This window comes from Podarcis muralis, chromosome 3 (assembly GCF_964188315.1).
Source record: "Podarcis muralis chromosome 3, rPodMur119.hap1.1, whole genome shotgun sequence".
In the NCBI taxonomy this organism is placed as follows: domain Eukaryota; kingdom Metazoa; phylum Chordata; class Lepidosauria; order Squamata; family Lacertidae; genus Podarcis; species Podarcis muralis.
In genome coordinates, this window is record NC_135657.1 from 31,759,301 (window position 1) to 31,782,107 (window position 22,807).

At 43.9% G+C, this 22,807-nt stretch overlaps 1 protein-coding gene across 1 annotated transcript in view; it reads right to left on the reverse strand.

Moving 5' to 3' along the window:
- Positions 1 to 22,807, reverse strand: part of PARP1 (poly(ADP-ribose) polymerase 1) — a 42,554-nt gene that overhangs the window by 15,527 nt on the left and 4,220 nt on the right. The window contains exons 2-9 of the mRNA XM_028724505.2: positions 11,740 to 11,902; positions 11,234 to 11,349; positions 9,965 to 10,179; positions 7,034 to 7,130; positions 5,663 to 5,779; positions 2,561 to 2,737; positions 1,117 to 1,258; positions 170 to 310 (exon numbers count right to left, since the gene is read on the reverse strand). Of these exons, the coding sequence (XP_028580338.2) occupies positions 170 to 310; positions 1,117 to 1,258; positions 2,561 to 2,737; positions 5,663 to 5,779; positions 7,034 to 7,130; positions 9,965 to 10,179; positions 11,234 to 11,349; positions 11,740 to 11,902 (1,168 nt within the window). The remainder of the gene's footprint in view (positions 1 to 169; positions 311 to 1,116; positions 1,259 to 2,560; positions 2,738 to 5,662; positions 5,780 to 7,033; positions 7,131 to 9,964; positions 10,180 to 11,233; positions 11,350 to 11,739; positions 11,903 to 22,807) is intronic.

Consider the following 22,807-nt stretch of genomic DNA (forward strand, 5'->3'; position numbering starts at 1 on the left):
GACAGGGGCTTCAAATGGGCTTCAGACAATATATCAATCTTTCGCCCAGTCCTAGACTGCACTGTACTTCTTCTTTTCATATTAACTAGTTACCTCATCTAACTTCACCCTTTTCTCTTACTGGGAGTCTTCCTGTTTTTTAACGCCACCTGTTAAGAGCATTACTCACTTTGTGAGCTGATGCACAGGTCAGCTTTGTTCACAGTAGCCGTCACCTTTCCCCCAAGTTCCTCAATGACAGACTTGATTTCATCCTTGTTCTTCGACAGTTTTCCAACGATCAAAATCTTCATGCTACTTAACGGTTTACCTGGCAGTTTCAAAGGTAAACACAGACTGTGTGATGTACAGAAGAAACACAGGAGACACAAAAAACTCCGAAAGTATTGAGAGAGAAAAACCCCATCAAGGTTTGAATTTGTGTATGAATTGCTTAATTTATAGAGTTTATAATACCACATGTTACATGAAGGTCAAGTTCTTAATGACCACCAAGACTTTGCCTGGCACTGCCTACAAGCCTTAAAACTTGTATTTGCATCATGCAGGTTACCCTCTTTCCATGACCCCCCCCCCAATCCTAAAGCCTTCCATATGTTTTGGATTACAACTCCCATCATCCTTTACCATTGGTTGTGATCGCTGTGGCTGATGGAAGTTGCAGTCTAGCATGTGATGGGCACCAGGGTTGGGGAAGAGTGTCGTAAGTTGCTAGTTCAGAGCTTCCCAAACTGTGTGTCACGACATGTTAAAAGAGAGTCGGCTGCAGTCTGTAGGTGTGTCACATGAACACTCCCTGCGCTCCTCCTGGGGCTCGAAAAAGGGCTTAGTTTAACCTCCAGTTTGCTGGAAGAACTGAATTACTGTGCTGTGAAATGATGCATGTCTCAAAAGTGGGTCACCAACAGGAAAAGTCTGGAAAGCTCTTGTGTTAGTTGATATTAGGGGGCTTATTATGCTCCAATTAGCCAGTAGGTGGCAGTAAGAGGACAGAAAAAGGCAATTTCTGCCCCGTGCTTTCCTCACTCCTTTCAGCCAATTCTGCAAACATTTTGGAACGTTTTCTTCATCAAATCAGTTTCTCTTTGGCATGAATAACGCCTGCAGGTCATTTACCTGCTGGTGCAGCTGAGTTTTCTGTAATATGAGTAGAAACTGCTGGAGGAAGTGCTGAATTTTCAGAGGCAGCCTCTGGAGGGAATGCTCTATCCTGCTTCTTAAATTTGAATTTCTTTAGATAAGCAATTTCCCGGAACTCCTGCGTTTTGGGTAAGAAAAGTTAACACACGTGAGAAGATCCCACCGGCTACTACAACGATCAAAATCAACTTAATTCAGAGAATAATATTTGCTATTGTAAAGATTCCTCTGCACTACTAGAGGGAGGTCTGCTTCTCTCCAAAAATGTAGTTCACCCTGGACTTGAAGCCACACACAATTTCTTTCAAGGAGTTTGGGAGCTGCACGGTCAGGGGAAAAACAATGCTGTCATGGGTTGTAAAGACTGTGGAGAGAATAATTGGGTGCACTCTTCCCACCTTGGATCAAATCTATGCTTCCAGGTGCCATAAGAAGACTGCAGAGATAGTGCAGGATAGTGCACACCCTGGAAATGATCTCTTTCAGCTTCTGCCTTCTGGAAGAAGGTACAGGGTTATAAAGACTAGGACTAGCTGTCTGAGAAACAGTTTCTTTCCAAATGTGATTTTGGTTTTAAACGCAGTGTAAGGAGTCTCTATGGGAGTATATTGTATTTAAAAATGGGGTATCAGAGTTTTTAGGGGGCTAACCAGGTTGGGATAGCAGGCTTGTTTGGTTTTTGAATGTCTTATGTAGATTTTTCAATGTCATTGTTCTGTATGGGACAATGACAATAAAGATTATCGTATCGTATCGTAAATACATTTTTGCTTAGAATTCCCCTCTGCATTCCGAACTCAGTGGAGGGGTGGGGGAGGTTTTGCTGGGAATCTAGGCTGCACCCCCGTTACCCACCCCAGACAGGGCTCTAACCATTTCTGCTTAATAAAAAACAAAAACTCCGCGTTTGTGATGGCAACGAAGCCCAGCAGGCTAATTTACTGCAAGTTTGCTCTTTCTTACAATAAAGCACTGGAACTGATCATGGCAGTTTTGGACGCCCTCCTTTAGCATCCCTGCGTCAAACCACTCGAGTACACAGGCTCCCCTTCCGAACAGGAATCGCTTAGATGCATTTGACCAACCCTGGGCCAATCAAAGCAGGCCTGGCTCTGCCAACTGTGGAAAAAATACTCTTGGAGATGGAGAGAGGAAGGGATGGAAAAACGAGAGAAGTATCTGCCTCCTCCTTTCTCTCCTATCCACCAAGGCTATTGCTGAAGATGGAGCGAGGCAGCTGTGCGTGGGACGGAGCCAGTCCAATTTCTCCAGGTCCAGACCAAGCCTATTTTCATCAGAATGATGGGGAGAGAGGCAGGAGAAGGGATGACAGTACTGGGCAGCACAGGGAGACTGTGTTTGTGTGTGTAGCTATTAAAAAAATTAAAATCTGCAGTTAAAAACATGGTGCACTGCCTACCTTTGGGATTACCCATTCTTTCCTTTTGGGAGTCTGCGTCTTGGCAACACACTTGGTCCAACCGGTGATGTAGCGCGTACAGTAGTAAGCGTCGCCCTTGAACACAAACTGCCCTTTGCACTCCTCGCAGGGAAGCAGAGCCCCAAAGGCCATCCCATCGGCAACACAGTCCAAGATCTAAAAAAAGCCGTGAAAAGACAAGAAAAAGAAAGAAAAGAGGAAGTATTTATGGCACCATACTACTCATAGATCACCAACTCAGGACCTCACTCTGCAGCAAGATGGCCTGCAGCTATACAGTGGTACCTCGGGTTAAGTACTTAATTCGTTCTGGAGGTCCGTTCTTAACCTGAAAATGTTCTTAACCTGAAGCACCATTTTAGCTAATGGGGCCTCCTGCTGCCGCCGCGCCGCCAAAGCACGATTTCTGTTCTCATCCTGAAGCAAAGTTCTTAACCTGAAGCACTATTTCTGGGTTAGTGGAGTCTGTAACCTGAAGCGTATGTAACCTGAGGTACCACTGTACATCTTTCCAAGTTTGGGACTCATGGGGCAGAAGACGTCAATGCTATTCGGGATTGTACAGTACTTTGCTTTCCTGAAAGTAAGTTGCTGGGTCCGAAAGACCACAGTTTGGGAAGGCAATCTGCTGCAGGTCAGAAACCTGAAAGCTTTCACTGGCATTGAGGATGGGAACCTGGGGCTCTTCCAACACTGTTAAGACTCCAACTCCCATCAGTCCCACCAGTCCGCGTGGCCAGGAGTCGGGTAGGATGGGAGGTGCAGTTTAGTAATATCTGGAGGGCCAAACGTTCCTCATTCCCAATCTAGAACCGCACACAGCCTCTCAGTGGGCATGTTGGGAGAAGCATGGAGACCACACCTACAATTTAGGAGGGAAGAAATCAAGCACTGCCGATGCAGAGGCTGCAACACGTCATACTGTGGAGGAGGGAGCCCCCCTACATGGCTCTTAGCATCTCTCTTAGAATATTTTTATGACAGCAAGTTGTGTTTTTAATATTGTGTTTTATTAGTGTAATCCACCCTGGGACTTTAGGGTGAAGGGCAGGTAATCAATAAATAGTAATGATAATAATTGTGGAATGCTCTCCTCAGGAAGGCTCATCCAGTGCCTTCATTACATATCTTTAGGCGCTAGGCTAATACGTTTCTCTATAACCAGAGCTTTGGCTGATTAAGCTTTCTTTGGCTTTTAAAATATTTGTGGGAGGTGGGTTATTGGGTGTTTTTTATTATCACCATGTATTTTGTGTTCCCATTTTGTGTTTCTATGACCCTCCCAGGGTGGATAAAAATCAATGATTTAAAAATAAAATCAAATCGGATTTTATAAATAAAATGCTTTTGTAGGAAAAATCTTTCTAAAGGTAGTTTTCTATTTATGTTACATTATAGTCCAAAGGCTATTCATCAGGAAATAAGGATCTGTTTTAAGTTTTTCATGTGTGCTAAAACTCAGTCTAAGAAAATTTATTATTCCAGAAATGAAACTTTACTCTGGTTGTAAATATTAACATTATACCAGCAAGAATGAGTCTTTCCTTAAGAAATGATTTAAATCAAATCCACCCTGGAACTGCCCTGTGATCTCTGAATGAAAAGCAGTATGCAACAATAATAAATGATGATGATGATGATGATGATGAACAAGCATAATGATCATCTGGCGTATTCTATTTGTTCTTTTTGAAACTTTGCTCTTTTAAAACTGACAACAGGACAGGCACCTCAGAGGGCAGGAGAGTGAACCAGGGGATGGAAATTGTAATGAAGCAGTTTTTGGCTAAACATTAAAAGAAAATTCCCAACAAGCTGTTCAGCAGTAGAACAGACTGCTTCAGGAGGTGGTGGGCTCTCCTTCGCTGGAAATATTTAAGCAGAGGCTGAACAGTCATGTCAGGGACAGTGTGGCTGATTCCTACATGGCAGGCCTTGGACTAAGCTGTGGGCTAGACAAGGTGACCTCCTAGCTCCCTTCCAGCTCTACAAATGTTTCCAGCCATCCAGAGAATGTGCAGTCACAAGAGCATTTTGACCCGTTTCCAATTTGTCGGCCCTCAGAAGAAGAATCAAGTACAGTGGAACCTCGACTTACGTACGGCTTTACTTACGTACGATTCCAGTTACGACCTTCAGTAGGTGTTTTGACTTATGAACTTTCCTCTAGATATGAACAGAGGCCTTGCCAGCAGCCTGGAGCTTGCCCGGCCGGCTATGGGGCAGCGCTGGGGCCTCCGCCGCCAGGGAGAGGCCTCCGGTTTGCCGGAAGCTCACCCTGTTGGCTGCGGAGCAGTGCTGAGTCCTCTGCTGCTGGGGAGAGGGCCCCCATCCCACCCCCGAAGCTGTGGAAGAGGTGCCACCTGCAAGAGGCACAGCAGGGCGCACTGCAGCCCCAAAGCCCGCCGAGAAACTAACCTGAGGAAGTCCAGTGAAGAGCCTGGCCTGGCAAGGAAAAAAAGTGACCCTGGCCAAAGTGAATCAGCTCTTTACTGACCCTTGCCCCACCCCCAGCTTGTACCCAGGTAAGCCTGCCCGCCCTCAGTAAACGTAAGGGGGAAAAAAAGGTAATTTTTTTATCTACAATACTGTCTTATTTATTTTATAGTGCAGTACATTGATTATTGCCTTCATTTTATGGATCTATGGTCTCATTAGACAGTAAAATCCGTGTTAAATTGCTGTTTTAGGGGGTGCTTTTCATCGTCTAGGACGGATCAATTCACTTTTCCATTACTTTCTATGGAAAAGTGTGCCTCTGCTTATGTACGTTTCTAGTTATGACTGGACCGCTGGAACGGATTATGGTTGTAAGTAGAGGTTCCACTGTACTGAATATCTCCTCTCTCAATTTTATCTTGTGAACCGCCCCGAGATCTTCAGGTGAAGGGCGACAAAATTAACACTTCCCTACATGCGGATGCAAACCACATTCTTCTTGAAGCTATTAAGAGTAGGGCTTTCCCTCCATAAACGTTCCACTTTGTCAACATTTACCTAAATGTACTTAACGTGCAAGGAGTGTTAATACAGAGCAAGCATGTAGTCAAAAAGTCATCTACAGGAGAGCATTCAACTCACAGCGGATTCCCCAGAAGGAATGTCCTGCTTGTTGGCTTTCAGGAGCTCTTTCAGGTCGTTGGTGGAACAAGCTTTCTTCAACTCGTCTTTGATGTTCCAAATCAATTCCGTCTGTTCCTGTAGAAGAGAACAGCACAGGTAAAAAAAGATTTATTTCTTAATGGAACTATTAAAGTGCAGTGCAGTGGTACCTCGGGTTACAAACGCTTCAGGTTACAAACCTCGGGTTGAGAACTTTGCCCCAGGATGAGAATGGAAATCACACGCTGGCAGTGCAGTGGCAGCAGGAGGCCCCATTAGCGAAAGCGAAAGCGTGTCTCAGGTTAAGAACGGTTTCAGGTTAAGATCGGACCTCTGGAACGAATTTAAGTTCGTAACCCAAAGTACCACTGCACATGCAAGACACATGGCAAGGAACATTATGTTAAGGTAAAATGCTACCTTCCATATCAGGACTGGGCAACCTAAGGTTGAAGGGCTGCATAGATTAATTTCATGTCGACAGTGAGGTGGAGAAAATGTAGTTGGAGCAGAAGGGGTTGCAGACTGAGAAAAAGGGGGTGCCCCATGTTGGAAGTGCAACAGCAGGGATCATTCAGTTTGTATCCAACAGCATGGTTAATTCTGTTGTTAGCAAGTCAGCTAACAAAGGAGCAGAGCTTAGGGCTGGGCGATATCAGCTTTTCAACACTGCGGTATATCGCCAGCCAAACACTACGGTCTGGCGATATACCGCAATGTTAAAAAAACAAGCTGCATTGGCCTCAGCTTGTGAGGCACCAGGGGAAATTGCCGCAGCTCTCACCGTGGGAGCTGAGGCGGTTTCACCCCAGTGCCTAGGGGACTGGGAGAAGGCAGCTTCTTTGTACAGCTCATCTGGGGCGCGGGAGGGCTCCCCATCCCCAGAAGAGCCATCCCTGGTGCTCCCCCTGCTTGTGTGGGAGCCAGCGGCCGGCTAGGGGATCCTCAGCTGAGCAGTTTAAAGAGGCAGAGGGAGGAACAAGATTTACCGGCACCTCACCAATGCAGCTTTCTTCTCCCTTTGCGCAGGATAAGGCCAGAGTGGGATGGTGGTTTCACTCAGTGATATATCTCTGGTGAAACCACCACCGCTCTTGAGTCTACTAGTTTGTTTATGATGTGCAGACCATGTTTGTTTTTGGCTTACTGACTGTGATCTGCTTGGAGCAAATCTTGCATATATACTTGGATTCCAAACCGCTTTGGGATAGAGGCAATGCAGAAAGGACAATCTCTACTTTTATTCCACACGTCCACACTGCTTTTGAATTCCCCCACAGAAGGTAGTTTAAGAGTGTTTCGTCAGTGAGAAGCAAATTAAAAACAAAGAGAAGTCACTGAGAAACGCACCTTCAGCAACTTCTCCTGTTTAGACTGTTTTTCTTTTTCCTTTTTTGGTTTCTTTTTTGAGACCACGTTGGCATCCACCTCATCTCCTTTTCTCTTCCTGGAGGAGAAATAAAACTCAAGTCAGTGGTTACTCAAAAGTTAGCCCATCAGTTCCATTTACTAGTTCTTGGGCAGCACCAGTTTATGATGCAGTGGCGTTGCAATGGGGGGGGGGGACGCCCTGGGTTCCAAGTCTGCAGGGGTGACAAGTCACCCCGCGGGGGCTCGCGGCAGCGCAAGCAGCCATTGCACCCCCCCAGCCGCATGTGGAGGATCCTCCGTTCGCGGCTGCAGCTGCAAGCAGAGGATCCCGGTGCCGGCGGCAAACCGCTAAGTACAGCACATGTGCTGCATTGCACGCATGCGCTGTCTGTAGCGACGCCACACATGCGCTGTATAGCGGTTTGCAGCTGGCGCCACTCCAGCACCATACGGGCGGTGCTGGGATGCTCTACTCGCGGCTGGAGCAATGACGGAGGGATCCCGGCACTGTCTGTACGGCGACAAACTGCTATACAGCGCATGTGCGGCACATGCGCCCTACGTAGCGGCGCCCGCCCCGGGTGTCACGACATCTTCCTTCGCCCCTGTTATGATGGACTGTATATTTGGCATAGGCTTTCCCCTTCCTTTCTTTGCAGCTTTTACATGTATCTGTGAGATCTGTTTCAAGTATCCCCATCATCAAAATGCAAATCACGAAACTGAAAAGTGCCCAGAAATGGTTTAACACTTTGGAGATACATTGAGCTAAATGGAAAATTGGTTAAATGTTGTTAACTGAAAACACCACACAAGATCACAGAAACATAGAACTGTAGAGAATTTCCTTTTCTCTTCTCTTTTTTAACCCTTTCCTACTTTGAGCTTAGAGACTGGTCAAGCGCTTGGGACTTCTGTCTCCAGTCCCAGATTGCAATACTAGAACACCTTGCAACCAGCTTTCTGAACAAAGAAAGTCCATCTTACCTACCCCTTCCTCAAAGCATTAGCTATCCTTAGCTATCTTGATGCTCTACAGCAGGGATGGGGAAATTGCAGCGTTCCAGATGCTGTTGTACTCCCTCTCCCTTCAGGCCCAGCCAAGGTGATCAATTTGCAGAGATGATGGGAGTTATAGTCTAACTGCATCTGGACAGTCATAGGTTCCCCACTTAATACCAATGGCACGAAGACTGCAGCCTCTTTCCCACTGCTGAAATCAAAGCATTTCCCTTGATCATTTTCACCACACTCTTGCCAAAAGGTCATGAGGTCTTCTCGCCCGACCTGGAGACAATGGGAATGAACAGGGGGCCTTCTGCATGCAAAGCGGATGCCCTATGACTCAACCTTTGGCCCCTTCCCCTAGGAATGAAAAGGAAGCGACTGAACTGTGCCACAATGCCTTGTTTGGTCTTTGGGTGCAAAGGTCTGCCTATTGAATGAGAAAGCTTCTTGAAAGTCTAGCCATTTTTGAAGACCTGGATATGTCTCTGCTGCATGTTAACTTTTTACATGGCCACATGTACAGAAACCAAGAATCTAAGTGATTTCAAACTAGCAACCCAATGACAAATGAAGCTGCTTTTAGCACTGACACCAAGCTAAGTTATTTTCCACTGTGATTCTAGCACCGTTCTGTACTTCTTTAGTAACCTGGCAAGCAAATGCAAATATTTCATTATGGAAGGGGTGCAGGAGCATTAATGAAAAGGTATCTCCTTTGAAAATGGAAGCAAAAGCCCCCCACCCCGGAAGCTTTTGCATAGTCAAAGCCTCCATGATTAGGCTCAGTTGCCAGAGCAAATCATTTATCCAGCTTCAGTTTCCTATGCTGCTCTGGGTGTGAGGCAAAGCGGCAGCCTCAAAATAGACATGGGGAAAAAAGCATGCAAATCTGATCCCTTGGTTGCAAGCAACAGCTGACGAGTGTAAACATGGCATAGAAGCAACTTTCCTAAGAGGGGCTGGATGCTTTGTCTGGTTCACAATACCATCCAAGTGTTGAAGTAAGGCTTGCATATATATTTCCTGAACAGCCTCAGCTAGACGTTGGGTATTTAGCGTTTGTCCACACTTCCACTTATCCTGTGCCTAGAAAGCAGGGATGTGAGTGGTTTTCTGCTTGCCCCATACTTTCTAGGCATGAGTCCGAGAGGTCTTCTGTTTGCCCTACAGCTTTCCCTGGAAAACCCAACTCTTTAACACCAAATCAGAGCAAATGGGGGAAAACCCCAGTTGACATTTGCTCCACTTCCATGGCAGAGATCAGGTTTCCCCAGGGGAAAGAGAGTGACAAAAGGAAATATGGATTAGCCCCAAGTGTTATGTTTCTCAAACTTGGATCCTCAGCTGGACAACAACTCCCATCAGCACTAGCTAGCAGCACCAGTGGTCGGGGATGATGGGATTTGCAGTCCAACAGTGCTGGGAACCCAAGTTTGAGAAACACCGGTCCCACATTGTGCGAGTCTATCTTACGTTTGCAGACACTCCCACTGTACCAAAGGAGACCCTGTTAAGGGCTTCACACAAGCAACCATTGCAGCTTAGTCAAGACACCTTACTCCCTGTGCCATTGGGGCAGAACAACAGGCAGTCTGTTATCTGCGACTATGAAGTGCCACCTTGCTGATAGGCAGCCCAGCAGGACCAGGTAACTCCATGAACCAAGAAGGTCAAATCACAGGACTTCAGTCTGAGCAACTTGCCTTGCAAGGAAGGTTAAGACTACCCAAGCCCCCTATCTGAGCTGTCTCCTGACAGCTCTCTGAACACCCTCTCTCCGGGGAGTGGAAAACTGAAGAAAGACCTTTTAAAGTTTCTGGCATTACTGTGCCTGACTCACAATTGCCTGAGCTACTGCTGCGTCGACAGAAATCCTGCCTTCTTTTGGCATACTCAACATACCCTTCATTCTTGACTGCAGGCAGCTGCTTTTTCAGAGTCTCTTTATCTTCAGCATTCAGGAGCCCAAAGCCTAACAGCTGAGAGGCACTAAAAGAGGCAAGAAACCCCAGATCTGCTCTGCGGCTGACGAAACAGGCTGGGTGGTACCAGTTGTCTATCATCCCCAACTGGGGCTTTTCGGGATGCACCATTTTCTTTGAAATCCTGATTTGACCCTGCAGGAGAGAGTGGGAGAAGGAGGGCGGATTAAATAAACGAGTGAGACCATACAACTGTCTGTGTTACTGGCTTCACGTAAGCCAAACTATGGCTTGCTGTGAACAAGCAAGCATGCTGGAACCCCCTTCATTCCTCCCCCAGTTCCGATACTGCCACACTGGGGACTCAGCTATACAGCTGCAAATAAAATATTTTAAGTGTGTTGCAAAGTGCAATTTACAAATGTGACACTAGATGGCGAAAGTGAGCTATGGCAAATTCAATGTATTTTCTTCTTCTTCAAAACTTTTTTTAAAAACGCATTTTCACAGCATTTTTTATTTGTGTGTAGATTCCATCTAGTGCTAGTTTGTCTTGCTCGAAACAAACCATGAGCTGCAAAACTGGCCAGGAGGTTCTCTCCCGGCACCAGCATGCTTGCATGTTCACAGTAAGCCATAGTTCGGCTTACCGTTATGTGCAAAAAGGCCAGAGAATTTTTATACACAAATTCACACTATAGTGGCTATGTCAGCTCTTATACCAAACACGTGAGCTCTACAAGATTGTAAAAGGTTGCATCAGTTATTGACAGAAGGTTGAGAAAAAATATGTATATTAAAAGACAATAATGAAGCATTAATTTCATTAATTTTCCCCCTATTAATTAAATTAATCAGTGCCTCTAATTTGTGCAGAAAGGTCCACAACTACAGATTATGCTCTAAAAGGAGGCAATTTTTGCCAATTCCCCCTTTGGCCCCCAGCCACATTATTCTAGAGAATTTCTCAACCCTCCACAGTACAGGAAGATTGGAACCTGCTTTATATAGAGTGGGATCATTAGTCCATCCAGCTCAGTAATGCCTACACTGGCTGGCAGCAGCTCTTCATGGTTTCAGACTTGGGACATTCCCAGCTCTACCTGGAGATGCCGGGACTGAACATGGGACCTTCTACATGCAAAGCAGATGCTCAAAGACCAAGCTACGGCCCTTACCAAAAAGGATTTATACATTACGAGTGCTATAACTCATATTACAGAGACACAGAATTGGACACCTATTTTACCTTTTCTATCTTCTGATCACAGCCTTTGCAGGTGCTTCTGTTGGACTTTGCATATTCTGCGGCAAAATCGTTTAAACTTTTATCACTTTTGCCACCTCCCTCTTGGTCACCTTTGCCTGGAAAACAAACAATATATATTTATATATAAACATTCTATTTATTAGATAAATGTCCAGCATTTCCCTGCATGGACCTCTGGGTAGTGAACATGGGTTAAATCTAACCCTGAAGAGACCATTTGGAATCTACCTCTGAAAAAAGAGAGAGGCTGAACAAAAACCATTTTCTCCAGTCCTCAAGCTGAAAACTTGCAAATGTCCATGGCAACTACATGGGAGGCTGATTCTTATTTACAGCCGGTTTCCTTGCATGCAGGACACCTTGCACACACCTGGGGCAGCAACTAGCCCACAAGCCTGGGAACCCAAATTGCCCAAAGCTGCTTGATATCTGGGCTCATACAGCAAGCAGCTATCTCTTTCGAGAGTCACTAAACATTTGCCTACCTGTTCCGGCGCCACCACTTTCTATGGACTTCTTGATTTTCTCCTGATCTTCCCAACGCAGTTCCGAGAAGCCGACCACGTCGGTGTGGGACACCAGTCGAGCCCGCTTCCAGAAACAGGAGAAGTGGTGCCAGTGGGGTACTTTGCCATCAAACATGGGGGACTAAGAAGAAAAGAATGGCAAGAATAAGAAAAGGAGAGGAAGAAATATGAGAGAGAGAGAGAGAGAGAGAGAGAGAGAGAGTAGGAACCCAATGTAATTCTGCCTCAGCTTATAACGTACAGTGGTACCTTGGGTTACATATGCTTCAGGTTACAGACTCTGCTAACCCAGAAATAATACCTCGAGTTAAGAACTTTGCTTCAGGATGAGAACAGAAATTGTGCAGCGGCAGTGCAGCAGCAGCAGGAGACCCCATTAGCTAAAGTGGTGCTTCAGGTTAAGAACAGACCTCCAGAACGAATTACGTTTTTAACCCGGGGTACCACTGTATTTTATAACCTCACCCCCTCCCAGAGCATCACCCCTCCATCCTTCATCATTTTACCAAAGCACTGCAGAGGCTGTTTAGTTACTATCCTGGCCACAGCTACACCTTAAAGCAGTATTATGCCACTTTAAACAGCCATGGCTTGCCCCCAAAGAACCCTAGGAACTGTAGTCTGTTAAGGGTGCTGAGAGTTGTTAGGAGACCCCCATTCCGCTCACAGAACTACATTTCCCAGAGTTCCCTAGGAAGAGGGACTGATTGTTAAACCACTCCAGGAATTCTTAATCTAAACTCATTTTTAGTTTTATTGCAGCAAGTCCCCTTCTACGCTACTTAAGAGGCTACACTAATTAGGTGGTATAAAAACGGTCAAAATAAATACTGAATTAAATTAAACATTCTCCACAATTCAATCTTACTTTTAGGTCTGGGAACAGGTAGATAAAAGGTGGCAGTAAGAGGATAATGCATTTCCGGGGATTCAAAAAATGGCATAGGCTTGGGAGATGGGTGCAGACATGTTGAAGCTCTCAGGTATCAAGAACACAGATTGGAGCAGAGTAACTGGAGTCAGAAATATGCCGTGCATGACCAGAATAAGTTTAAAACCAAAAAAAGAAGAAGCCTGAAGCCTTATGAAATATCCTGTCTCCTATTGACGCCCTTGAAATGCTTCACACAGGAATGTAATCTCATTTAGCTGATAAATGACTCCAGACAGCAGATGCTAGGGTTTTTTCATGAAGCGCCTGAAGTATTGTGGACGGCAGAGCAGAACGTAGCGCGACCTCCCATCATTATTACCAAGTAATCCTAAACGCTCTAAAAGCTGAAATGTGAGCAGCGGCCTCTTCAGAACAACGTTAAGTGTCCTCAGGTAAAGGCTCACAAAGGAGGCAGCACCTCTTGTGCTTCAAGGCCCTACTCCAATGCAACAAGTTTGAGGTGAAACTGACACCCCACTCAATACCATTCTGATGCAAACTCACTCAGGGCCCCAGAAATTGTAATAGGCGGTTGGGGAGACCCACCTGACAGTCACCAAACGTCACAGGACAACCTCAAAGACGTGCAGTCAGGGACTTCCGGTCGGTGCCAGCGCTTAATGGCGGTCCTACCTCCGAGCTCCGGAGAAGGACTGCTCCGCAAGTTCGGGTCTTACCCGCTACGGCGAGTGGGGGACCCCTAAAATCTCAGGCGCGGAAGCCTGAGAGCAAGGAGACTCGGTGGGCACCTTTGCGCCCCCCGGTACTGTGAAAGAGCCTTTTTAAAGGCTCCGGAGCGGCATCGGGAGTGAGCGCGGTGCTGAGAGTCGCTACCCAGCCTGCGGAGTGAAGCCGCGTCGCCATTAGCGGAGAGCGCCGATTCCTTCCTGAAAAGAAAATCTGGACTGGATTCCCGTGAGTAAGAAGGGAAAAAATCAGGAACCTTTAAAAATAGAAAATTTGGCTGAAAACGGGAGGGCAAAAAATAAGGAAGTCTGCCCCCCCCGGACTGCAGGAATTTAAAGCAACGAAAGACCTCGCTGCAGTTATTAGAAACTTAGTTGCGAACTGTCAAACCTGAGCTGTCAAAAGTATCTCTCCCCTCCAGATTGGCAGGAGAAGGGGGAAAAAAGACAGTCTTGTGAAGATACTTTTAATTTAAAGGGAAACAAAGTTTTTCACTGCTCTGATCCCCGGGACGACCTGCCAGGATTTAACACCGGGAAAACTGTTCTTTAAAATAGCTCTGAAGTGGATATAGACTATACCTTAAATGGTGAAAAAATCTTAAGACATTTAGGATTTAAATGGGACTTTGTTACTGACATTGGACTAACTAAATTTAAATTGGAGAAAAAGTTTTACAACTTTAATGGCGGATTTGAGATTTTCTACATCCGGCTTTTTGTCTCTTTGTTGTTTCTAACTTGGAAACTTTTAACTGCTCCCTCTTGAGGACTAAGAGGGAAAAATTGCAAAGTAACTGACTAATAGTGGGATTTTCCATTGCAAGTTTTTCCTGTGAGAACGGCCTTGGGATATGAGTGGCACAGCAGAGGAGATAAGAACCAGATCTAAAGCTAAACTAACACAAAAGAAAAGAGCTTCAATCTCTGGCAACACAGTGCCTGCACCGGACAGTGCGACAGCAGCATCAATGGAATCTATGACACAGGCACTGCTTAAAATAAATCAATCCCTTGAGGCCTTAACAAAGCAATCTACAGAAAACTCAAAGAAATTGACAGAACTTACAGTAAGATTGGATCTGAATACCACATCAGTGGCAACAAACACAGAATCTATAAATAGACTGATTCAGGAATCTTCAGAAACAAGGAAAATTGCAGAAAGTGCAAAATCTGTTGCAGGTGAGACGCAGGAAAGACTTGTGCCGATTGAGAAAAAGGTGAATGAGCATGAAGCGGCCCTCTCCTTACTGGAATTACAACGGAAAGAACGAAATCTGAAATTTAGACAGGTTCCAGAGAAAGAAGAGGACAATCTGGCGGAATTTCTCACAGAGGCAATTCTGGAAAATTGGCAAGGAGATCTGGAGGAAGATGAAGTAGGGATAACAACTGCTTTCAGACTTGGTAGAAAGCAAAGCAAGAAGTCAAGGGATTGTCTGATCACCTTTAGAACCAAAGAGGAAAGAGACAAGATATTGAACCTTCACTATCAAAAAGCTTTGGTGATTGGAAACATTCAAGTCCAAATCTTTAAGGACATCCCTAAATACATCTTGGAAGTGAGGACTTTTTATAGAGATCTTGCCAATTTGCTGAGGAAGAACTTTATACCCTTCAGGTGGGAATTCCCACAGGGGTTGTCCTTTAACTACAAAGGGAAGAAAGTAAGAATAAGAACAGTACAGGAGAAAGAATATTTTTTGGAGAGAAACCTAGAGGACCTACAGAAAGGTACGGTGGATCCGGGAATAGAAGGACAAGGATTAACATCAGAAGGAGGAGGGCTAACAGACATTGCAAATCTATCATTTGGACTACCACAACTGCCAACTGAAGAGGAAGAAAAACTTGGAGCAGTCGGAGGATCAAACATCTAACAAACAAAATGTCTCTGCAACTTCTAAGCTGGAACTGCAACGGTTTGAACCATCCCAGAAAAAAACGACAGGTTTTCCACATTTTGCAAAGGGAACAACTGGATCTGATATGTCTACAGGAAACTCATATAACTAGAGCGCACAGGAAATTGTTGGTGAACAAAAGATTGGGACAAGAATTTATATCTTCCGATAAAGTAAAAAAGAGAGGAGTAGTGATTTATGCAAAGGAAAAATTGGACCCAAAATTAAAATTTAAGGATGAAGAAGGAAGATATTTGGCAATTGAAGTACAGATCCAGGGGGAAAAATATTTGATAATTGGAGTATATGCACCAAATGATGGGAAGGCAGAATTTTTTAAGAAGTTGCATGAGACCTTACTAGATTATCTCGACTGCAAAATAATAATGATGGGGGACATGAATGGAGTGGTGTCTACAAATATGGACAAGGCACAAAGACAGACAATATCTAAAGAAGGAAGATTACCAAAGACTTTCTTCGAGATGACGGAAAACATGGACTTGATTGACATCTGGAGAACAAAGAATCCTCTCGAGAGAGAGGGAACTTTTTTCTCGGAATCTAAAATGACATGGACGAGAATCGACCAAATTTGGGTATCTAGTGTGATGGCTACAAAGATTAAAAAAGTAGAAATCTGCCCAAAAACCTGCTCCGACCATAATGCCGTAAAGATGGAAATGAAAATGACAACAACTGGATCCTTTAGATGGAGAATGAATGACTCCCTATTTAGAGATGAACAATTTTGTATAAAGGCCCAAAAGACATTGAAAGATTATTTTGAGATAAATTGGAGAACAGATGTGGAAAAAAGAACAATTTGGGACGCGAGTAAAGCCGTGATGAGAGGCTTCCTGATACAACAGAATTCAATCAAGAGGAAAAAGCAAAATGAAAGGAAAGAAAGAATTTTAGAAAAAATGAAGGAAGGAGAAAAGAAACTGAGGTCAAAACCAAAGTCTCAAGAAATTTTGAGAGAAATAAAATATTATCAGACGCAATATATGGAACTGACAAATCAAGAGATAGAATGGAAAATTAAGCAAATGAGACAAAGGACTTTTGAGTCTGCAGACAAGTGTGGGAAGCTCCTTGCATGGCAACTGAAAAAGAGGCAAAAATTGAATACAGTTACTTGTTTGGAGATAGAGGGAAAGAATGTTCATAAGCCAAATGAGATAAGTAACTGTTTTCAAAGTTTCTTTAGGAAATTATACACACAAGGGCCAGTAAACGAACAAGAAATAGAAGAATTTCTTAAAAATTATGGACTACCGAAAATCCCAGAACAGGGCAAGTTGATTTTGAATGAGAAAATAACAGAACAGGAAATAGAGGAGGCCATTCAAAAGGCACAACTGGGAAAGTCTCCAGGACCAGATGGACTGACGGCTAGATACTATAAAGCTTTGAGAGAAGGTTTAGTGCAACCACTGAAAGAAGTTTGTAATGAAATATTGGAGGGGAAAAAGGCACCCGAAACGTGGAAAGAGGCCTTTATCTCACTTATACCAAAGACCGAGACTGAAAAGAACCAGGTTAAGAACTACCGCCCGATATCATTATTAAATGTGGATTACAAAATTTTTGCAGACATTTTAGCAAAAAGACTGAAGAAAGTATTGACAGGCGAGATTCATAAAGACCAATCTGGCTTTCTCCCGGGAAGACACATGTCTGACAATGTGAGGAACATAATAGACATTGTGGAACTGTTGGAGATGAACATTAACAGAAAAGCGGTTTTGATTTTTGTGGACGCGGAGAAAGCCTTTGACAATATTAGTTGGAGTTTTATGAAAAAGAATCTCCAAGGGATGGGGGTAGGCCAAGGTTTTGAAAACGGTATAGGTGCAATTTATTCTGAGCAGAAGGCAAAGCTAATTGTAAATAATGTGGTAACGGAAGAGATAGCTATAGAGAAAGGAACACGACAGGGATGCCCTATTTCTCCTCTACTTTTTATACTGGTTCTGGAGGTTTTGTTAAACATGATTAGAAAGGACCAGTTGGTTAAAGGAATTCAGGTCGGAGTGAGAGAGTATAAATTAAGGGCATTTGCAGATGACCTAGTTTTGACTTTGCAACAGCCAATCACTAGCACAAAAAGAGTTTTAGAACTGATCGAGATATTTGGTCAAGTTGCAGGATTTAAGTTGAACAAACAAAAAACTAAAGTCTTGGAAAAAAACTTAACAAATGAAGAAAAAGAGACATTCCAGAATGAAACAGGTTTGGAGATAGCAAAAAAAGTGAAGTACCTGGGGGTAAATTTGACATCGAAAAATGTGAATCTTTTTAAAGACAATTATGATAAATGTTGGACAGAAGTTAAGAAAGATTTAGACATATGGTCAAGGCTGAAACTTTCCTTGTTAGGCAGAATTGCTGTTATCAAAATGAATGTATTGCCTAGAATGTTATTTCTGTTTCAGACATTACAAATAATAGATAAGATGGACTGTTTCAAGAGGTGGCAGAAAGACATATCGAAATTTGTCTGGCAGGGCAAAAAGCCAAGGATAAAATTTAAGACATTAACAGATGCGAAAGATAGAGGGGGTTTTGCCCTGCCGGACTTAAGACTCTACTACGAATCAGCAGCGTTTTGCTGGTTGAAAGATTGGCTGCTCCTCAAGAATACAGACATTTTGGATTTGGAAGGATTTGATAACAGATTTGGTTGGCATGCATATATATGGTATGACAAGGTAAAATTGCATAAAGGTTTTAAGAACCATATCGTGAGGAAAGCTCTGTATAATGTTTGGATTAAGTATAAAGACTTGTTTGAAAGTAGAACCCCCAGGTGGCTGTCACCAATGGAAGCAAAAGAGGTGAAAAAATTGAATATGGATTCTAATTGGCCTAAATATTGTGAAATTATAGAACAAGATGGTGAAAATGTAAAATTGCAGAGTTTTGAGAAACTGAAGTTTAAGGTGAGAGATTGGTTACATTATCGACAGATAAATGAAGTATTCAAGCAGGACAGAAAGAAAGGCTTCCAAGTGGAAAAGTCAAAATTAGAAACAGAACTGTTAGAACCCAATACTAAAAATTTGTCAAGAATGTACAACTTGCTGTTGAAATGGAATACTCAAGATGAAATGGTGAAATCTAATATGATTAAATGGGCACAGGATATTGGGCATGACATTGAGCTTGCTGACTGGGAGCAGTTATGGACCACTGGTGTTAAATTCACGGCATGTAATGCCTTAAAAGAAAACATTATGAAAATGATCTACAGGTGGTACATGACTCCTGCTAAGTTAGCAAAGATCTATCACTTGCCCAACAACAAGTGTTGGAAGTGTAGTGAAACGGAGGGAACCTTCTATCACCTTTGGTGGACCTGCCCGAAGATTAAGGCTTTCTGGGAAATGATCTATAATGAAATAAAAAAAGTTCTGAAGAGAACGTTTGTTAAAAAACCAGAGGCCTTTCTCTTGGGTATGGTGGGCCAAATGGTGCCAAAGAAGGATAGGACATTTTTTATGTACGCCACTACAGCAGCAAGAATTCTTCTAGCAAAGTATTGGAAGACGCAAGATTTACCCACGTTGGAAGAATGGCAGACGAAGGTGATCGACTATATGGGACTGGCAGAGATGACTGGCAGAATTCGAGACCGGGGGAAAGAGGCGGTGGATGAAGATTGGAATAAATTTAAAGTTTATCTTAAAAACTGCTGTAATTTGGAAAATTAGGGGCTCAGAGTTATAAGAGATAAAGAACTACAGTTGCATTAATAACTAACTGAAGTTAAATATATGAAATATATTTAAGTTATGATCAGAGGGTTGCTGAAAAATCTTGAAACAAGAATGCAGAAAAGGGGTGGTATGGGGAAGTCGTGTTTTTGTTTGTTTATGTTTATGTTTTTGTTTTGTTTTATGGAAAACCAATAAAAATTTATTAAAAAAAAAAAAAAAACAACAAAGACGTGCAGTCAGTCCCAATCTGCAGAGCGGTATTTTCTGAAAGCAGAGCCTCCCAAGAGGCTCACAGGCCTCCCCAGTTTCCCAATGGGGAACTCCCTAGTGTAGCTGATCCCAGTGGGGTTCACTGTCAGAGAGACCCACTTGCAAAGGAACAAATCAGGAATACACACGAAGGTCCCAATTATAGTCATACCTCTTGTTACGTTTGCTTCAGGTTGCGCGTTTTCAGGTTGTGTCCCGTGGCGACCAGGAAGTACCGGAAAGGGTTACTTCTGGGTTTTACCGCTTGCGCATGTGCAGACGTGCAAAATGACGTCACAACACGCATGCACAGAAGCGGCAAATCGCGCCCCGTGAACGCGCAGACAAGGGTTGCGTTCTGCTCATGTTGCGAACGGGACTCCGGAACGGATCCCGTTCGCAACCAGAGGTACCATTGTATTCCTTTGTGACCATGTCCTTACTTATGAAGCCAGGTGTGTGCAGTTTGGGGAAATCACCTCATGGGTCCATAATTTATAATGCATGTCATTTTTATTGTACATCTATTTTTCTAATTTGAATGTGTATCAGCAACATTTTGGAGCTGTGTTAGAAGCTCAGATATATCTATAAGCTAATAGCCAAATGGAACCTTAAAGCTAGGTTGTGGCCGCCACAATGGGATGTCTAGGCACCTTTTTTTTGCAATGAAAATTATTATTATTATTATTATTAATTTCTATACCACTTTATATTTCAAAGAAAAAATCTCAAAGCAGTTTATAAGACATTAAAACATCAAATAAACCAATACGGAAGAAAACCAATTCAAGCGTCAAGGAAAATATTTCAGATCCTTCTCTAAGTTACTTTTTGCTTTCCCCATAATTATTTAACTACTTAATTTATATAGCTGCCCCACAGCAGAAGTACTCTAGGAAGCCAGTGTGGTGGCGAAGAGTGTGGGACGAGAACCTGAGAAATCGGGATTCAAATCCCCACTCAGACATGAACCTCACTGGGTGACCCTGGGCCAGGCTCTTAACCTACCTCACAGGGTCATTAACTGAGGAGGGGGGATAAACCATGTACTCCTTGGAGGAAAAGGTGGGATATAAATGCAATAAATAAGCTCTTCTGCTTACTTGCTTAAGAAAACTGGAGGGGCCAGCCAGATGGAGATGTCTGTTGCTAAGCTGGGATCCAGAGATCTCCACATGGTTGCAATTGGACCAGCACCAGTTGTAAAATGTGCCTGGCACCTGGGGAATTTCAAACACTGTTTTGGAGTATCTGTTACCCAGGAACATAGGAAGCTTCCTCATAAGTCTGACCATTGATCTGACTAAGAGCTCAACACTGTATGGGAGGGCACATTCCTAAACCTACCTGGAGATGCCTTCTAAATGCACTGAGCTATAGTTCTTCTTCTTCTTCATATGAATAAATGAATAACATAGGATCATAAGAAAATGACTTATACTGAGACAGACACTTGGTCCATTTACACTGACTGGCAGTGGCTCCTCAAGATTTCAGGATTCTTGGGAGATGCCAGGAACTGAAACTTTGTTGTTGTTTAGTCGTTTAGTCATGTCCGACTCTTCGTGACCCCATGGACCAGAGCACGCCAGGCACTCCTGTCTTCCACTGCCTCCCGCAGTTTAGTCAAACTCATGCTGGTAGCTTCGAGAACACTGTCCAACCATCTCGTCCTCTGTCGCCCCCTTCTCCTTGTGCCCTCCATCTTTCCCAAAATCAGGGTCTTTTCCAGGGAGCCTTCTCTTCTCATGAGGTGGCCAAAGTATTGGAGTCTCAGCTTCAGGATCTGTCCTTCCAGTGAGCACTCAGGGCTGATTTCCTTAAGAATGGAGAGGTTTGATCTTCTTGCAGTCCACGGGACTCTCAAGAGTCTCCTCCAACACCATAATTCAAAAGCATCAATTCTTTGGCAATCAGCCTTCTTTATGGTCCAGCTCTCACTTCCATACATCACTACTGGGAAAACCATAGCTTTAACTATATGCACTATATTGTTGGCAAGGTGATGTCTCTTACACCTTCATTATTCAAAGCAAATGCTCTACCACTGAACAATGCAAACTGAACACTAAGAGTTTTCCCCAACATTAGTCATATTCAGAGCAGACGACCTGAAGTTAATAGACATGACTAACTTACATCCATTAATTTCAACAGGTCTACTTTCTGAGTAAAAGTTTTACTACCCAGTTCTGCGTAATTCTCTTTTCTCTCTAGCTTGTTTGTTTCTGAAAAGGTGAAATTGGTTACCAATGCCTTCCTCATACCAGTGTTCCCAGGAAGCTACTAGTTCTGACTGTTGCATTTCCTACACGGAAAAAGAAGGAAATGCTGCTGTGCACACAAATGAGGATGGCTGCTCAATGTTATCAGGAAACACCCTCCAACTCTTATAGTGGATGTTTTCCTGACCTAAGCTATTACTTACTAATGGCTAATGATCTTGGCAAAGAAAATGCTGTCCATCTCTCACAAAAGCAACAAAGCCCTTGCTGATAACACCAGAAGTCTCTTAAAAGGGAGGGGTGGGGGATGTGCAACCAAGTCATTTAATATGATGCGTATAAAATACTTCTAATTACAAGCTACTGCAGTTATAGGGTTGCAAGATTGCAGGGGGGCAGGGGCAGAATCCAAAATTATCTGCTGAACTGAGAGCCAACATATGCTCTCACTGGAGGAAGATGAACGATGCAGGTTTTGCCAATGCCCCTTCCTGCTGCTGCCCCAATTGCCTTCTAAATCCGGCCCACGGATGGTCCAGGAACCAGCGTGTTTTTACATGAGTAGAATGCATCCTTTTATTTAAAATGCATCTCTGGGTTATTTGTGGGGCATAGAAATTCGTTCATATATTTCCCCCCCCTTCAAAATATAGTCCAGCCCCCCACAGGGTCGGAGGGACAGTGGACCAGCCCCCTGCTGAAAAAGTTTGCTGACCCCTGTTCTAGAGAGCCCTTAACCTTCTGGAATAACTACACAGGGACCGGAAGGAGGAATTGGACCAAAGAACCAAAAACACTTTCACTTCCTCAGTGAGAGAATTGTGTGAGTGGAGCTCTGCTCATGGGAATTTTGGATTCAACCCTGTATCTTCAGCTACACTGATTTTTCTGCTGTGGAAACCCAGACCTGCCTTGCAACCTCTGCACACTGCAGAGGATTCTGGGTCATATTCTAGGCCTTAGAATCCAAGGCAAATCTATTCAGATCATGGTAATATAAAAAGCACAGCAGATGAAAAAGTACCGTATTTTTCGTTCTATAGGACGCACTTTTTCCCCTCCAAAAATTAAGGGGAAATGTGTGTGCGTCCTATAGAGCGAATGCAGGCTGCGCCGCTAAGCCCAAAGCCAGAACAGGGAGACGGAGCACTGCGGAGCGCTCCGTCTTGCTGTTCCATCTTGGGGACGGCTGCGCGCACAGCCTCTCCAGGGCAGCGGGGTGCCTTCACCCCGCTGTCCTGCAGAAGCTAGCAAGGCTGTTCCCAAGCCAGAACAGTGAGGCGGAGGGCTCCGTCTC